This window comes from Schistocerca nitens, chromosome 10 (genome assembly GCF_023898315.1).
Source record: "Schistocerca nitens isolate TAMUIC-IGC-003100 chromosome 10, iqSchNite1.1, whole genome shotgun sequence".
NCBI classification, from domain to species: domain Eukaryota; kingdom Metazoa; phylum Arthropoda; class Insecta; order Orthoptera; family Acrididae; genus Schistocerca; species Schistocerca nitens.
The window spans coordinates 12,785,140-12,803,394 of NC_064623.1; the positions used below are offsets into that span (position 1 = coordinate 12,785,140).

Genomic DNA, 18,255 nt, shown 5'->3' on the forward strand with positions numbered 1-18,255 from the left:
AATATCTTCATATGTAAAACACTCAATAATTGCAAAATAGTGACAGCACAAAAAACAAATAGAAAATAAGATCTTCCATACAGTCCCACTTCTCGGTAATATTTCATATCGGACTGTCAATGCCTTCAAACGGAAAGGCATAAACATATATTTTACCACCGACAGCAAGATTGAGCAACAGTCACTTAATAACACCAACTCAAGAAATCTGTTTCACCATACGGATGTGTAAAAAATTTAATGTTGGCCCAGACAGGTAAAAGATTTGACATTAGATTCAAAGAGCACGTGGCAGCACTGAAAAACAAAAAGTACCACACATCAGCAATAGCCACTCAGTTGCATGAAACAAAACACTATGCTAACAACACAAGTATCAACATTCTACATAACCAACCTAAAGCAAAAAAAACTAGACATCCTCGAAACACACCGAATATACAAACAGCACAGACAACAACCTGAATCCATCTTAAAGGACAAAAATGACAATAGTTACAGTAGCATTATCTCTGCTTTTAACAGCGGCGTACATTATTAAATTTTCGTTGCACACACACACACACACACATACACACACACACACAGACACGTCACCTCAATCTTCCTTTCATATTTACTATGAAATTAGTTCTGTCACTATGACATTTTCTAAATGAACAATCGAAAGACCTCATTCACAAATATACCAACACACCAACAGCTTGTATCATCTGTCAGCTTGAGAATATATAGTGCACTAACACAAAAAATGACGCACAACGAAAAATTATCCGAATGGGACGGGATGATTTATTCAAGTGAAAAGAGCTTCACAAATTAAGCAAGTCAGTAACGTGTTGGTCCACCTCTGGCCCATATTCAAGCAGTTAATTGGTTTGGCATTGATTGACAGAGGGATATCGTGCCAAATTCTGTCCAATTGGCGCGTTAGATCGTCAAAATCCCGAGCTGGTTGTAGGGCCTTCCCACAAAGTTCGAAACGCTCGCAACTGGGGAGCGATCCGGCCACCTTGCTGGCCAAGCTACCGTCTGGCAAGCACGAAGGCGAGCAGCAGAAACTCTCGCCGTGGGCGGGCCGGCGTTATCTTGCTGAAGTGTAAGACTAGGATGGCTTTGCATGAAGGGCAACAAAATGGGACATGGAATATCGTCGACGTACTGCTGCGCTGTAAGGCTGCCACTCTGTGAGGTGGAATGGCACCAGAGAGCATCACTCGTGTTCGTCAGGCTGTACACAGTGTGGTTGTCGAATTGGCAACCCACTGATGTCCGGGACGCCTCCAGACATGTCTTCGATGATCATCGGGGCTCAGTTCGAAGTGGGACCCATCACTGAGGACAATTCTACTTCAGTCAACGAGGTTCCAGCCGAAGCTCTCTCACTTGAATAAGTCATCCAATTTTTCTGAAATGGTAATCATTTATTTGCACATGTACATGACATCCACCGATTTCCGTCCCTTCAGTCCCTTTGGTGCGTCGTTTTTTTTTTTTTTTTGTATTTAGAGTGTATCTTAAAGCATAATCAGTGTTTGACTCCTACCTTTACTTAGTTATAACATGCACCGGATATAACGTTAACAACCTACAGCTCTGGAAGACTTTGCTCTCATTCAGTAAGTCCTTTCACCGTTTGTATCTCTCTCTCTGTCTCTCTCTCTCTCCTCTTTCTCTATTTACCATGAACCAATTTAGTTATTTGTATGTTTTCTTTGATATTTTCCAGATGAACATCTGACCTGCTTAACTTACAAAACTCAATAGACTCACGCAAATACAACCAACAGTTTGAACACCATGTCAGCCTGATATTACATGACCTGTTAATATTTAGTACTGTTATTAAGAGTATATCTTTTATACCTCCTTAATTCGGTAACGGAGTATTACTCCAACATTTACATAGTTATAACACATAAGAAAGCAAATATAAGTTTAACAAACCCGCAGCTCTAGCACATCGAAAACTTTTCTCTCCTTTTCTCACTCCTTCCATCCTTTATCTCTGAGTCCCAGCCAAAACTGTTATTTGTCTGTAATTTTGCTGCTGTTGGCAACATAATTATTGCACTTAAGACTTTCAACATGTCATAAGATTACATAAAAGAGTACGAAATTTAATATATATTACTTATGTTTTTACGTATGTTTTTATCAACTCAATCAAACATATCCACAACGCTTTAAGATATACTCTGAACTAATGGTGCTGTTTTGCTAGAAGTTCTCTGTATTTTGAACTAGTATTTCTGTTTTGCTATATGTTCTTTGCACCTAGCAGTTTCCAGACACCATCTTTGTTTACAAAGTGTGACAGTTTGTAATGTGATGTGCCGTATTACGCAGAGAAAGGAGCTTGTGACCATTGAAGGTATTCCATTTTTGTTGTTTTATTTGCACATCTACATTTACTTTTAGCTTTTAGTCAAAGACCGCCACAGAGCCACGTTGTGAAATAGTGTCTTGTTTCTCCAATAGACAGTGCCACAGGTTACGCTTAAGCCATGTCACAAAACACTTCTTCTTCTCACAACATTACAACCCTTTGAGTGTTTTAGCCTCAGCAACAAGTTTCCTCCACTCTGCCCTCTCCAGCTCGGTTCTCCGCCATCCTCAGACTCTCAGAGATTTTATATTTTCTTGCACATCATCTATCCACCGCTTTCGTGGCCTTCATCTCTGTCTTCTACCGGATGGCCTCCATTCAAAATATTTTTACTTTTTCTTCCGGTATCCATCCTGAGGACATGTCCAAGTCTTATTCTTACGATGTCAGCTCCTTGTAAGAGGGGGGTCCAGCTCAACATTCGTTCTAGATCTCCAGAAACCATTATTATCCTCATCTGCCCCATATATCTTGCGCCGCACTCTATGTTCAAATATTCTGAGCTGCTGCTCATCAACACTCGTTAGCGTCCATGTTTCGCATCCGTAGGCTACAACTAGCCTCATCATGACCTTGTATAGTTGCAGCCTCAGCTGCCTATTTAATAATCTACAGGCCAACAATTACTTAAACGTGTGGAAGCATCTGCTATCACTTAGGATGCGCCGTTTTATTTTGGTTGACATGGAATTTGTGCTGTTCATATTAGAGCCCAAATAGTCAAAGTTCTGCACATGTTCAAAATTGAAACCTTCTGCTGATGGTCTATGCAATTTATTATTTTCCTTCCTGGTGGAATCCATGTACTTAGTCTTCGTTTCGTTTATAGGTCCTGTGGGTCCTTTCAGCTGGCTTACTGTCCTCTCTAGTGATACCCTTCTTCTATTAATAAATGCTACACCACCAGCATGTGCGCCTATCTGAGTCGACCTTGTGCCTATGTAACCAGATATCTGAAGCTTCCACATGATTGCTTCAAGAGTCTGATTGAAAAGTATTGTAGAGAGTGCGTCCCCTTGTGTGACTCCTTTACTAATGCTAAACAAATTGCTGAGTTCTCCATCCACGCGGACTGCAGCCTTGGAGCCAGCCTATGTTGTTTGAATAAGTGAGTCATACTTCGATGGTATACCAAGTAGCAAATCAATTAGCATTTGTGCTCTGTTTACACTATCAAAGGCCTGCATGAAGTGTACATAGAGGTTATGTAGCTCAGTGTTGTACTCATATACCTTTTCATGTATTTACCTCAACACAAACATCTGGTCTGTTGTTGACCTATTAGACCGAAATCCACATTAATACTCTCCCAGAATCTCCTCTGCATATGGTGCTAACTTGTTGTAGATAGTAACAGAGAAGACATATTACAACACACAAACACGTCGTATTGCCGATGATACAACCATTGCAATAAATAGCAAATCGAGTGTAGTCTTAGAAAGATCAGTTAATAAAATATTCGTGGACATTAATCACTGGTTCCTAGCCAATTCCTTGTCACTAAACTTTGAAAAAACACACTACATGCAGTTCAGAACATGTAAGGGGTGTCCCACGAGTATATGCCTAACATACGATGACAAGCAGATAGAAGAAGTGGACATTGTTAAATTCTTGGGATTGCAACTTGATAATAAATTCAACTTGGAGGAGCACACCACAGAACTGCTGAAGCGTCTTAACAAATCTCTATTTGCAATGCAGATTGTGTCAAACATAGGTGATATAAAAATGAAAAAGCTGGCATACTATGCTTACTTTCATTCCATAATGTCATATGGGATTATTTTTTTGGGGTAATTCATCAAGCCAAGCTAAAGTTTTCCGGGCACAAAAACGTGCAGTGAGAGTTATATGTGGTGTGAACTCAAGAACACCCTGCAGAAGCCTGTTTAGGGAACTAGAGATACTAACTACTGCTTCCCAATATATTTATTCCTTAATGAAATTTGTCATTAAAAATATATCACTTTTTCAAACCAACAGCTCAATTCATGGAATAAATACTAGAAATAAGAATAATCTTCACAAGGATTTAAAGTCACTTAGTCTTGTACAAAAAGCTGTGCATTATTCAGGAACACGGATTTTCAATAACTTGCCAGCAGCCATAAAAAGCTTAACAACCAATGAAATTCAGTTTAAGAGAAGTCTAAAGCATTTATTGGTGGCCAACTCCTTCTGCTCCATTGATGAATTTCTCAGTAGAAACAACTGATTTGTGTGTGTAAATATATAAGTACAATATAACTTCTGCACAATTTGAGTGCAGTAACGTGTTCATTGTAAATAAGCGTGTGTGTGTGTGTGTGTGTGTGTGTGTGTGTGTGTGTGTGTGTGTGTAAGTACAATCTAACTTCTGTACCATTTCAGTGCAGTAATGTGTCCATTGTAAATAAGTATTATAGTAGTTGTATTACACGTTTATTACCTTATAAATAAATAAATAAACTTTTTTATTTTAAATTCAGTGCATTATTATTTGTAAAATGACTCTTTCATATAGCATTCATTAAAAAGTGACGATCATTCCACTTGGGACCTGTGGAATGGTACATTAGCTTATTTGTTTGAGTTGTAAATATTTGTCTTGTATTGTTGTTTTTCTGACATGTTCTACATCATGGAGGACCTCTTCACTACGGATCGATTGGGATGAAAGTAAATATAATGTAATCTAATCTAATCTAATCCACCTGATGATGGAGGTTTACATATTTGAAACGCCTCGTGGAAATAAATAAACAGTGATTGTCTACAGAAAACTTGTTCTTTCATTTGATATCGATAACAGTCACCGTAAAACCTAACCTAAAATGTGCGCATTTAAATGTAGTACTCTGCATTACTGGTAGCGCTTATCTGCAGGTTGCCCCGGCGGAACTGGAGGAGATCCTGCGAAGCCACCCCTCCATAGAGGAGGCGGCGGTGGTCGGCGTCCGGCACGACAGGTTCGGAGAGGCGCCCAAGGCGTTCGTGGTGCCCAAGCAGGGCGCGCAGGGCAGCCTCAGGCCGGAGGACGTCCTGCAGTTCGTCGACGGCAAGGTAGGCACCTGCCGGTCTCCAAAGTGTCTGTCAGTGTGAGTACCTCATAGGTTTCAGAGAGGGAAATCTAACAGACGTGCAGGGAACAGACCCAAACCAGTGCACGTAGCAACTCTCCAAGTTTAGATTTGTAATACGCACCACACTGTAATTGCAGGGGGCAGGCGTGACACAACGTGGCAGGTAGTGGAGTGACGTATGCGCGAGTTGTGATGGTTCAGCCACGATTTCTTACCAAATACCAGGCGGAAGCTCCAAAGGCAGAACACTCCATGGATGATACAACACATTCTGCGAGACTGGCTGCTCAAGTGGTGCAAAGAAAACAAGCCAGGTGGGACTGTCAGCAAGTATGATGGAGCATGCCCAGGAACATTCGTCAGGATCCTTGAAGAATCCGACGACACGTGCGAGAGAGAACTGCAGATACTCCGGACTGCAGTGGGTTACCAACCCGACCGTCACCTGCCGTACAACCTGACAACCAGAAGAGATGGTCTGTGGCAGCATTTCATTTCATAGAACGATCCCCTCCTGAGTGGCACCTTCTAGTCTGCGTGTAGAACGGTACCGGCTGCTGCTGTTACAAGCACTGACTATTCGGAAGAATAAGCTCCAGTGTTACTTTTGCAATGAATTGCACACTGGAAGAAAACTGTTTTTCACAGAGGTTGGTTTTCAGACGCAAAGTCTCTATTCACATGATAGTAAAAGGTGAATCGTCATAACGTGTCTTTGGGGAGCAGAATATTCACACAATACTGTGGAAGACAATCGTGAATCATCTATAGTGTACAGACACATCAAAAAAAAGTTTTGCATCTCCCCGGTTCCCAGAACTCCTGAAGATAGACATTGACTGTGGATATTGCATCACAGACACAGTCCCTTTGACTGTTCAGAGATGTCACTAGACCCACCCAAAGACGTAAACAACCATGCACGAGCAGCGCCTACTAGACGGAGGGGGTCCGACAGCCGATCAGTTCCAGTCATTCCACCAGGAACCATGCGTAGAAGGTCAATACCGCGGTTGGATCGCGTCCGCATTGTTACTTCGTGCCAGGAAGGGCTCTCAACAAGGGAAGTGTCTAGGCGTCTCGGAGTGAACCAAAGTGATGTTGTTCTGACATGGAGGAGATACAGAGAGACACGAACTGTCGATAACATGCCTCGCTCGGCCAAGTAACGGCTTCTACCGCATTAGATGACTTCTACCTACGGATTATGGCTCGGAGGAACCCTGAAAGTAACGCTAAGATTTGAATAATGCTTTCCGTGCAGCCACAGGACGTCGTGTTACGACTCAAACTGTGCCGCGATAGTCTGCATGATGCGTAACTTCACTCCCGACGTCCATGGCGAGGTCCATCTTTGCAACCACGACACCATGCAGCGCGGTACAGATGGGCCCAACACCGTGCCGAATGGACCGCTCAAGATTGGCGTCACGTTCTCTTCACCGATGAGAGTCGCATATGCCTTCAACCGGACAATCGTCGGAGACGTGTTCGGAGGCAACCCGGTCAGGCTGAACGCCTTAGACACACTGTCCAGTGAGTGCAGCAAGGTGGAGGTTCGCTGATGTTTTGGGGTGGCATTATGTGGCGCCGACGTACGCCGCTGGTGGTCGTGGAATGTGCCGTAACGGCTGTACGATACGTGAATGCCATCCTCCGACCAATAGTGCAACCATATCGGCAGCATATCGGTGAGACATTCGTCTTCATGGATAACAATTCGCGCCCTCATCGTGCGCATCTTGTGAATGACGTCCTTCAGGATAATGACATCGCTCGACTAGAGTGGCCAGCATATTCTCCAGACATGAACCCTATCGAATATGCCTGGGATAGATTGAAAAGGGCTGTTTATGGACGACGTGACTCACCAACCACTCTGAGGGATCTACGCCGAATCGACTTTGAGGAGTGGGACAATCTGGACCAACAGTGCCTTGATGAACTTGTGGATAGTATGCCACGACGAATACAGGCATGCGTCAATGCAAGAGGACGTGCTACTGGGTATTAGAGGTACCGGTGTGTACAGCAATCTGGACCACAACCTCTAAAGGTCTGGCTGTATGCTGGTGCAACATGAAATGTGTGGTTTTGATGAGCAATAAAAATAGCGGAAATGATGTTTATGTTGATCTCTGTACTAGTTTTCTGTACAGGTTCCAAAAGTCTCGGAACCGAGGTGATGCAAAACCGTTTTTGATGTCTGTATTTTGTGCCACGTTCTCTTCAAGTATTAATGGACCATGTTTCTTTGCAGAGAAAACTGTGACTGCTTTTGTGTACCTGGACATGCTACGACGATGTCTTATGCCACAGTTAAAGAAAGACAGTGGAGACTTAATTTTGTATCAAGACAGTGCTGCACCACATTTTGTATGAGACGTTCGTGTCTTGTTCACTGGCCTACACAGTCAGCTGACTTACTCGTAACTCTATGTGATATCTCCTCATGAGGTTACGCCAAAGATCGTGTGCTACTTAATTTGGAAGAGTTGCGAGAAAGGATAATTGATGAAGGGACTGATTTTGACCATAACGTGTTGGAACGAGTGTGTCATTAGTTTTACTATCGTATTGAGGTTTGCCGCATGACAAACAGTACGCATATGAGTAACTATAACGTGGCCAGCCCGGCTCGCCGTGGAGCCTAACGCACTGCTTCCCGACTGGGATGGGGTGCCGGTCCGCGGCACGAATCCGCCCGCCGGAGTAGTGTCGAGGTCCGGTGTGCCGGCCAGCCTGTGGATGGTTTCTAAGGCGGTTTTCCATCTACCTCAGCGAGTGCGGGTTGGTTCCCCTGATTCCGCCTCAGTTACACTATGTCGGCTATTGCTGTGCAAACACTGTCTCCACATACGCATACACCATAATTACTCTACCATGCAGACATTGGGGTTACGCTCGTCTGGACTGAGACGTTCCCGGGAATTGGGGGGGGGGGGGGGCTGGGGGGGGGGGGTCCACCGGGGGCCGAACCGCACAATAACCCTGGGTTCGGTGTGGGGCGGCGGTGGGGTGAGTGGACTGCTGTAGCCTGTTGTGGGGTTGTGAATTACTGACGGCTGCGGCGGGGACGAAGCCTCTCCGACTTTTCTAGGTCCGCAGTTCAATACATACATAAGAAAAACCACTGCGTCTACAGGCCACAAGTGGCCCATCGGGACCATCCGACCGCCGTGTCATCCTCAGTGCAGGATGCGGATAGGAGGGCCGTGTGGTCAGCACACCGCTCTCCCGGTCGTTATGATGGTATTCTTGACCGAAGCCGCTACTATTCGGTCGAGTAGCTCCTCAATTGGAATCACGAGGCTCAGTGCACATACCTATAAAGTGAACTAAAAACTTGGAGAGATGCGGTATGCACCGATATGTGCCTAATGTCTATATGTCTTGTAGTGTTTGTTGGTCAGCTTCTGAAACTCTGGAGGTGGTTATGAATATCGCTGTAGATGTAGCCCTTATTCCAGGCACTAACGTCATAACTCCAGTGTAATGTTGTATACATCATTCAGCTTGGGTGAGGCAACGCTTTTCAGGGGCCTAATTAAAAATTCCCTGTTAAAACTGCTTTTACCGACGCAAACTCCTTTATTGGGGGTATTGCGCTGGTATTGTTCTTTCCGTTTTGGCCACGTCAGGACCGCATAGTTTCAACTGAACTTTTCCTTTCCCGTGCACCTATGCTTTTAACTTGAGAATGACGTCCAAACGGTGGTGATCGCATAGAAGGCGTACACACGCTACGATTTGCAGAGAATGTATTAGAGAGATTCAACACATACCCGTCGACAAGCAGTTGCGCTGTGGCAGACACTTAGCCGTTTGGAGTGTGATGCACGAGGAGAGAAGGCATCCACTCCATTTTCAGAATGCACAGGCGCTGACGGCCCAGGATTTTGCTCCACATATGGAGTTCTGGCAGTGGTGTTTGCAGCACTGGGATACAAAGCCTTATTACACTGCGCATGTTTCGTTCATAGATGAGGCGTCCCTCAACCATGATGGTGTGTTAAACGCTCGCAGTTGACGTATTCGGACGGAAGAGAACCTCCACGCCACCCAAGAACGAGGTCGTCGAGAAAAGTATTTGGCTAGCGAGATACATGATTACGTGTTTGGCCCATACATGCTCCATCCTCGGCTTACAGGCGATAGCTGCGTAATGACAAGTGCTGCCGGATTTACTGGAAGAGGTGGCACTTGCAGTCCATCGAATATGTGGTTCCAGCCAAATGGGGCACTAACACCAATCTATCTTCCAGAATCGGACAGATGATTGGGTATTGTTGGATTGGTTGAGGTGGCCCTTAACTTGACCACCTCGGTCACCCGACCTCAACCCACTGGACGCTTTCTTGTGGGATAATCTGAAGAATGTGGTTATGAAGTCCCAGTTGAGTCAGCCAGGACACTAAAAGTCACTATCTGTCCTCCCTGTTCGTGTAGGCGGGTCGCTTGGCTCAACGAGATGCAATGGACAAGCTACATGGCGCTGGAGTTTACGAAATCGGCTGCGAGTATGGACTAGTGTACGCAGGCGACCCATCAGCATATGGGCATCTGAACATGAAAAATACATCCGACTAAGAGAACACAGCAAGTCAGCAGTGGCACAATACCAGCATGAGTATGACAAACAGATAGCATTTCTAGGAGCCCCCGCACTGGCGAAACAGCTTCTTACCTTGAGGGGGAAGATTAGAGAGGCGACAGAAACAGCTAAGCGATCCGCCAACGACAATAAAGAGGACAGGTAGAGACTTCTGGCGTCTTGGCTGTCAGCAGCAACAGCGCTACGCAACGGCAGCTCAGAGGACGGACAGAAGACTGGGTTTAATGTCCAGTCGCCATCATTAGAGACGGAGCACAAACTCGGGTTGTGTCAAGGGCGGGGAAGGAAATCGACTGTGCCCTTTCAAGGGAACCAGCGCCGCATATGGCAGTTCGTACGAAGCAACCCACACAGGCGCGCGGGAAACATTAAGGGCCTTTGGTACCCAGACGGTTCTGGGCAGCAAGTAAACAGCGCTACGTCACAACTTCCACCCGTTTCCCGTTCGCCCATTTCTACCAGTGGCAAGCAATAAAGCAAACACCAATCACGAACGTCAATTTCCACCACTGAATGAAAACGACGAAAACGCCAATAAAGGGCGTCCAACACCTATCCTCCTCACCCTCAATAGACTATCAGAGTTCGATAACAGTCTCTCTTTCGCCAGTAAATAAGAACCAAACTTTTGTCTTTCAGTAGTTATCAGTAAGACAACCTGGCGAAGGCCACTTGCAATAGTGGCCGAAACGTCGGAAACACACTGAAAATGCGGTCACAGACCCAGAAGTATTTTACTGAATGAAGGTGACAGTCATTCCCCTCCGACTTCCCCACCGACCGTACTCACGATACTTGACTCCAAGCCGGCCGGTGTGGCCGAGCGGTTCTAGGCGCTTCAGTCTGGAACCGCGCGACCGCTACGGTTGCAGGTTCGGATCCTGCTTCGGGCATGGATGTGTGTGCTGTCCTTAGGTTAGTTAGGTTTAAGTAGTTCTAAGTTCTAGGGGACTGATGACCTCAGGTGTTAAGTCCCATAGTGCTTAGAGCCATTTGAACCATTTTTGAACTTGACTCCGTGTTGCATTTTCCTCTTCCCCAAGGGAAATGAGCAAATATTTCACGCAGTGAAGGAGACTCAAGTGAAACCGCAGAAATCACTTAACACCGAGACGAAGAAAGGCTTCCGGAATGCATTTGAGAAATGGCAGGAACGTTGAGGTCTGTATACGCGTCCCCACAGGGACTATTGTGCAGGGCACGGTGCAAAATAACATCTAGGTAACATGTAATCGCTTTAATTAATATATTTCGGGAGCTTTTGGATATTGCGCAGAAACTGAATGCTGCTCCACCGTCTCTGACACCGCAGCTCGAACACTTTTTCACTTTGCTTATTTCCATTCCACCATCTCTTACTGTGTCATATCTGTTCAGGTGTCTCGGAATTCTATCTCTACCTTCCCTGCACACATACCTCGTCCCGCGATTTGTTATTGGCAATACTGACTAGCTCAGAAGAAACTCCGACATTCATTCAGTGAACACCAGACACGAAATAAAAGTGTAAACGTAGGCTTCCGCGGCCGTTGTCACAGTCAATAAAATTCTTCTGGGTTTGAGGCTGCATTGTCATCTGTAAAATTCCGACGTTTCGGCGACTGTTGCACGGCGCCTTCCTCAGGGTGTATTGCTAACTGCTGAATGAGCACTAGTTTGGATACTTATATACTATGGAGGAGTGCTGTCATTGGATGTGAGGATGAGGAGGAAGGGTATTACGAGTTCGTTTTATTGGTCTTTGCATTGCGTGTTGTCATTGGCGGAAATGGGCGTTTTCCACTGGAGTTTCCTTTACTGCTTGCCGTTGGTGGAAATCGGCAAATAGGAGACTGAGCGACGTAGCGTTGTTTACTAACTGCCCAGTATCGACCAGGCGGCGCCAGCGCTCTGTGTACCCCCCACCGCTGTGGCCTATCGCGCGCCTGTTGCTCTGCGAGAGCTGTCCTTCCGCAAAGCTGTCACAGCTGACAGACAAGACGCTGGAAGTCGGTACCCGTCTTCTCTGTCCATGTTGCCGGGTCGCTTGGCTATTTCTACAGCCTCTCTAATCTTCCTCCTCACTCTAAACGGCTGTTACGCCAGTACGCAGGCCTCTCCAAATTCGGTCTTCATGCTGCGCTGTTCCTGATGTTCTGCCACCGCTGATTTGTTGTATTGTTTGAGGCGGATACATCTCTCGTGTTCAGTTAACCTTGTGCTTATTGGACGCCCAGTCTCACCTGCATACACCAGTCGACATTCGCACCCGATTTCATAACCTCCGGCGGCGTGAAACTCGTCAATTGTATCTTTCGTCGAGCCGAGAATGTCTTTTATTTTGTTGTTGCTACGAAAAATCGTCTTAATGCCTGCCCGACAGAGAATTTTTCCCAGACGTTCGGTAACCCCTTGTATATATGGCAGCACGACGGTGTTCTGCGCTTCGTTCTGCATTTCCCTGTTGCCCTCCTCTGTAAGATGGCAAGAACTATGCCCCTTACATGAAGTCATTAAGGATCATCTAACTCACGTTGAGCGAACGGTAGGACCGAACAAAAATGACTGACAAGGCACAATGCATCTTGTAGAGGGTATAGTATGGACGTATTGGAATAATTAATGTTGGGTGATGGTTTTAAAGTAATTCACACGACATGAAAACTTTGTGGAAACGAGTCGATTTACTGGACGCTAGTTTACCCCAGGAAAGTATTTAGAGTTGAGCGTGGCCGGCTGGGGAACGGCGAAGGGAACCGACAATAGGCAGCTTAGGGCGGCTCAAGCTCTGAGAAAGCGGTAACGGGGCGCGGCCTCCAGCTGCCTTAAGATGAGTGACAGTGAGGGGAGGGTGGTTGACCCCATGCTGGTGTACCGGGAAGCAGACAGAGAACTTGTACGCCCATTGACAAATGTCCGTCGTCCTGTTTTCAGTGAAACATGCGAGAAAGCCGCGCAAAGCTACAGTGGAGAGGTCAACAAAGGTCAAAATATGCATGTTCGTGACTATAGCAACTTCACGCTGAATTCACGGTCCGCAGAGTCTGAAGTAAATCAGGTGAAGAGCGACAGAATGAAATACGCCGGCCTCCGATGGGAACGTAGGACCGAGGAATTTGAAGTACTCTCCTGGGAGTCAGAATTCCAGAAAAATTGGTGTTTTGTGCAGACGCTAACCTTGATGGGTGGCCTGGCAGGAGCTAAATAGCAGAAGTTGAGAGGAAGGGAAATTTTGTGGGTATTTGTTCACTTCCCAGAGCACCCATTGGTCGGCGTTGGGAAGCGACTCATAATTAACGCGACTTGCGCTGCAATTGGCGTAAGTGATTTTGCTGGAGGGGAAACTGAGGCGAAGAGTGGACTGTGAGAAGTCTCCGTAGAGGTCTTCCATTCCCAGCTTGCCTAGAGTGCGGACGTGGCGTTCTTTACTCAGCTTGCCTGAGCAAGAGTGAGCATCTCTGCAGTTTAGGACAGCAAATGGAACGATTGAGCTTGGAGATAGGAAGTTTTGGTTCAGTTATGTACTGAGCAAGATAGCTAGGAGTGAATAGACGAGCGCAGCCTTGCAGCACCACGAGGTCGGCCGACGTCCGCACAACGACACCGCTCCGCCACGCTGAATTCGGTGATATTGCGCCCGCTCCGGCCACTGATTAATTTGTTGGATCACGTCGGCAAAGTTTCCACGAGGGTTTCATAGGCCGTGTATTGTAGAATTCTTCTCGCACTTCGCATTACGCCTGGGTCAATCGATAGGAATTACTTTTGATTTATCGCGCTTTACTCCACGCAAACGCAATTTATTAGCATTGCCTGTTAGGAGAGTCATGTAATGTGATGATGGAAGGTTGGGAGTTAAATATGTGCTAATCGACTGCACCTGTTTTCAATCAAGTAGTTGAAATCCCAAGTCACTTTCTTAATTAATTTTATGTTCAACATTTGCATCTGGTGTTCAATAGCTGAATATAACATCAATGTGCACCCCTTTTTAATTAAAAGGGATCAATTCTGAACCAATTAATGTCAACACTGCCACCGCAGTTCAATCAGGAGTCACAAGGCCTTATTACTTTCTTTCCGTTATCCGACATTGCGGCAGTTTTGCACTCTCTGTTGATCTGTTAGTCAATTACCTGGAGTGAACACACACTAAAATCAGATAAGTGACGGATGGGGTGTTACACCTCCTTCGGCGCCATGGTTTTGTGTATCATCGTCATGTCGTAGCCATTAGCTCCAAAAATGGACCTGAGGTTCTGTAGTTCAGCTTCTAGAATCTGTTCATCACTGATCCTGTAGACTCTCTTAGTTAAAGGTTGCAGGGCCGAATTCTTTTGCGTAGGATGGTGGTGGGAGGATGCATGCAGCTACCTGTCCGTATTGGTGGGCTTCCTATAAACTCTGTGTCCAAGCTTCCCCTCTGGCTTACGGTCAACTTCCGTGTCGAGAAAAGGCAATACCCCGGTCTTTTCTATCTCCACGACGAAGTGAAATTTGCAGTGCTGCTGGTTGAGATGTTCGTGAAAGTTCGGAAGCTCTTCTTGTCCGTGTGACCAGATAACAAAGGTGTCATCAGCATATCGTAGCCAGGATTCTGGCCGTAATGGTGCGGACTGGAGTGCTGTTTCGTCGAACGGTGCCATAAAAATGTCTGCTGCGGCCGGCGAAAGAGGGGAACCCATAGCTACACCGTCCGTCGGCTCATAAAAATCCCCTTTCCACCTGAAATAAGTGGTCGTCAAACAGTGACGGACTAGCTCGCAGAGATCAGGTGCCATGCGTTCCTCTACGACGCTCATGGTGTCCGTCACGGGTACATTTCTGAACATACACGTCAAAACCGACCGTCTGATCCGTATCCGATACACGCTTTTCTTTCAAAAGTGTTATAAAATGGGTGGAGTCCTTGATGTACGAATCTGCGTGCCTCACTAAACGTCTAAGCTTCGGAGCCAATTCTTTCGCTAATTTGTAGGTCTGAGAGTTAATACTACTCACTATCGGCCTTAAAGGAAAGGCTTCTTTATGGATCTTTGGTACACCATATATTCTTGGTGCCTGTGGCACTTGTGGAATGAGTCTTCGGGTCGTGTGAAAATTTATCCTGGTTTGCTTCAGCAGCGCTTGCGTCGGTTTCATTATCTTGGCCGTCGGATCTGCCTTAAGTTTATGGCAAATGGGTTGTTTCAAAAGATCCTCCATCCGCTTGTCGTAATCTACTGTGTCCAACACTACGGTGGCATTTCCCTTGTCCGCCTGTATTACCACTATCTGAGGTTGTTGTTCAGCTCCTCGATGGCATGACGTTCCTCCTTACTGATGTTTTGCTTCGGAGGCTTTGCGTGAGCCAAGACTCGTACTGTTTCTTGTCGGATCTTCTCTGCTTCTGGTTGTGGTAGATGACGAACCGAGGCCTCCACTGATTCGATAATGTCTTCTTTCGGTACTAGTTTTGGTGCAATCCCTTTGGCCAAAATTTTTGTGGCTGCACCGCTCGCGGTGTGGCTGGAGAGGTTCACCACTGTTCGTCGCGTGTCCAGAATCAGTCCTTCATCTGTTGTTTTCCGTCGCAATTTGTCGAACTTCGTCAGCTGGCGACTAATGATACTTTCACTTGACCTTGTGGCTTTTTGGAAGGTTAACCTGTCGACCTTCTGCCAGTCATCCTCATCGAGTTTCCCACTCAGAAAGAGGTGCAGTTGACACAGTTTTGTTCTCGTCGAGACTACCACGAATGTAGCGGATCCTTTCCCGCAACAAAGCTATGCTAGCCTGTGCACAGGTATTCCTGGCCTTGTACGGTTTTATGTGGGACGTCAGCGGTAAAAATGTTGGTACTACATTGGCATCCCTGCATCTCTCCAGGAACGCAACATCATTCAGCAGTTTATCTCTTTTAAGTCTCAGTGATTCGAGCTGCCCGATGTTCGTGTAGATCTCCTTCCCATACAGGCTCGTTAAATGTAAACGTAGGCTTCCGCGGCCGTAGTCACAGTCAATAAAATTCTTCTGGTTTACATGAATAGAGAAGACGAGTACCGACTTCCAGCGTCATGGTTGCCAGCTGTGACAACTTTGCGGAAGGACAGCTCTCGCAGAGCAACAGGCGCGCGGTACGCCACAGCGGTGGGTGGCACACAGAGCGCTGACGTGGCCTGGTCAGTAATAGGCAGTTAGTAAACAACGTTACGCTGTAGTCGCCGCTCAGTCTCCTATTCGCCGATTTCCTCCAATGGCAAGCACTAAAGGAAACTCGTGGAAAACGCCCATTTCCACCAATGACAACACGCAATGCAAAGACCAATAAAACGAACTCGTAATACCCTCCCTCCTCACCCTCACATCCAATGACAGCACCCCTCGATAGTATATAAGTATCCAAACTAGTGCTCATTCAGCAGTTAGCAATACACCCCGAGGAAGGCGCCTTGCAACAGTAGCCGAAACGTCGGAATTTTACAGATGACAATGAGGCCTCAAACTCAGAAGAATTTTATTGACTGTGACAGAAAAAAAGGGATTTGCACTTGCATAACACACAAAAATGCAAACGAACTTCATCTCGATGACAATGCGAAGCTTCACACAAGTCTGCGGGCCCCAGACGAGCTCAAAAAACTTCGTTTGACTGTTCTCCCTCGTCCATCCTACAGCCCGGATCTCGCAAATTCCATCTGTTTGGTCCAATCGAGGATGCACTCCTCGGAAAGAGGTACCCGTGCGATGAGGAGGCTACTGATGCAGCGACACGTGGGCCCCGACATCGACCAGTGGAGTGGTACCAGTCAGGTGGCGTAAGGCCGTCACGCTGAGCGGAGACGTTGTTGGAAATTGTGGTGTTGCGGGCTAAGGACTGTGGAATAACATGGTGTACTGGAATCTTGATTAAAGCCAACCTGCTTTCGGATAAAATGTGTTGCATTACTTGCTGGACGCCCTACGTAGGTATCACTGACCAAACTCTGAAATACGTCGGCGTGTATGATTTTCACAGCTCCCGTGTGCTGTTGCAGGTTGCGGAGTACAAGAGGCTGGCGGGTGGCGTGCAGTTTGTGGACGCCATTCCCAAGAATCCCTCCGGGAAGCTGCTGCGGCGAGTTCTGAGGCAGCAGGCGCAGTGAACTGCGAGACGGGCAGACGACGGCAGCCACACCACGAAACGACCGCTATGGCGGCGGAACGGGCGCAGGGCAGCTCTCTCCAGAGGTCACGCAGGGTTTCACAAATGGGACTTGTGTATTTGTACGCGATTGTTCACCTTCCAGCCTACGGGAATTGTAAATAACTTTCCGTCTGTACGAGCACACAGAAAATAAACGCCAAATGCTTTCTTGCCTATATTAATGAATTCTTTTATTGTTCCTCTAACCTTTGGTGCCGCCTCAATAGGTTCAGGACTGGACATGGTTGCTGTAGCTACTTCAGGTACAAATGGGGCTGGATCAGTTCACCAGTGTGTGAATGTAATCAAGAAGAGCAGACAATTGAACATTTAGTCCGACGCTGTGCACTTCATTCACACCCTGGAATTCCCGATGACGTGTTCACTCTCACACCCAGCTTAATTAACTGGTTGAAAAACACGGACTTTAAGGTTTAATCTTGTCTAATATCATATGTATATTGTATAAAATCATCTGCATTATATCAACTGTTTATTGTATAAAATCACCATACGATTAAATAAATAATTCGTTTCTCTGTAAAATAATTGCACATTTAACGGTAAGCGACAAAGAAATTGTGTTTTTATTCTTCCGCTAGTATCATATGTTATGAACCAGTTTTCGTCTTACTAACCCATCACCAGGCAACAACAGATGAGCGGTAGCATCCGTCTTGTTTGGAACTGGGATTACGATGTTCTACTTTTATGGGGGCGGAGGGGGGAGGAGGGAAGCGGAATTTATACCTTGATTTGCTCCATATCCCTGAGGTTCTTTTGCTTGATGCAATCTACCGAACACGAAAAAAGAAAGGAGAACCGTAAACTCGGCCACTTAAACCGATCTTCAGATTCAGATGTGATTATCGTGACTGTTGTTTAACTTCTGTTCTCCTTATGTTAGTGAACATAGGGACTTGTGTGAAAGAATTACATACGAACTACTGGAATACAGTTTCTAAAATGCAGAGGAAGTAATGGAAAAATGTAGGTGGTCAAAGTTAGCATCTTGGGGATACATATTTTCTACTACATT

At 46.0% G+C, this 18,255-nt stretch overlaps 1 protein-coding gene across 2 annotated transcripts in view; it reads left to right on the forward strand.

Annotated features, from left to right (window-relative positions):
• Positions 1-17,398, forward strand: part of LOC126210332 (uncharacterized) — a 136,183-nt gene extending 118,785 nt beyond the window's left edge. For both annotated transcript variants that reach the window (XM_049939534.1, XM_049939535.1), the window contains exons 9-10: positions 5,261-5,437; positions 17,068-17,398. In XM_049939534.1, the coding sequence (XP_049795491.1) occupies positions 5,261-5,437; positions 17,068-17,175 (285 nt within the window). In that variant the 3' untranslated portion in view covers positions 17,176-17,398. The remainder of the gene's footprint in view (positions 1-5,260; positions 5,438-17,067) is intronic.
• Positions 17,399-18,255: the final 857 nt, after the last annotated feature.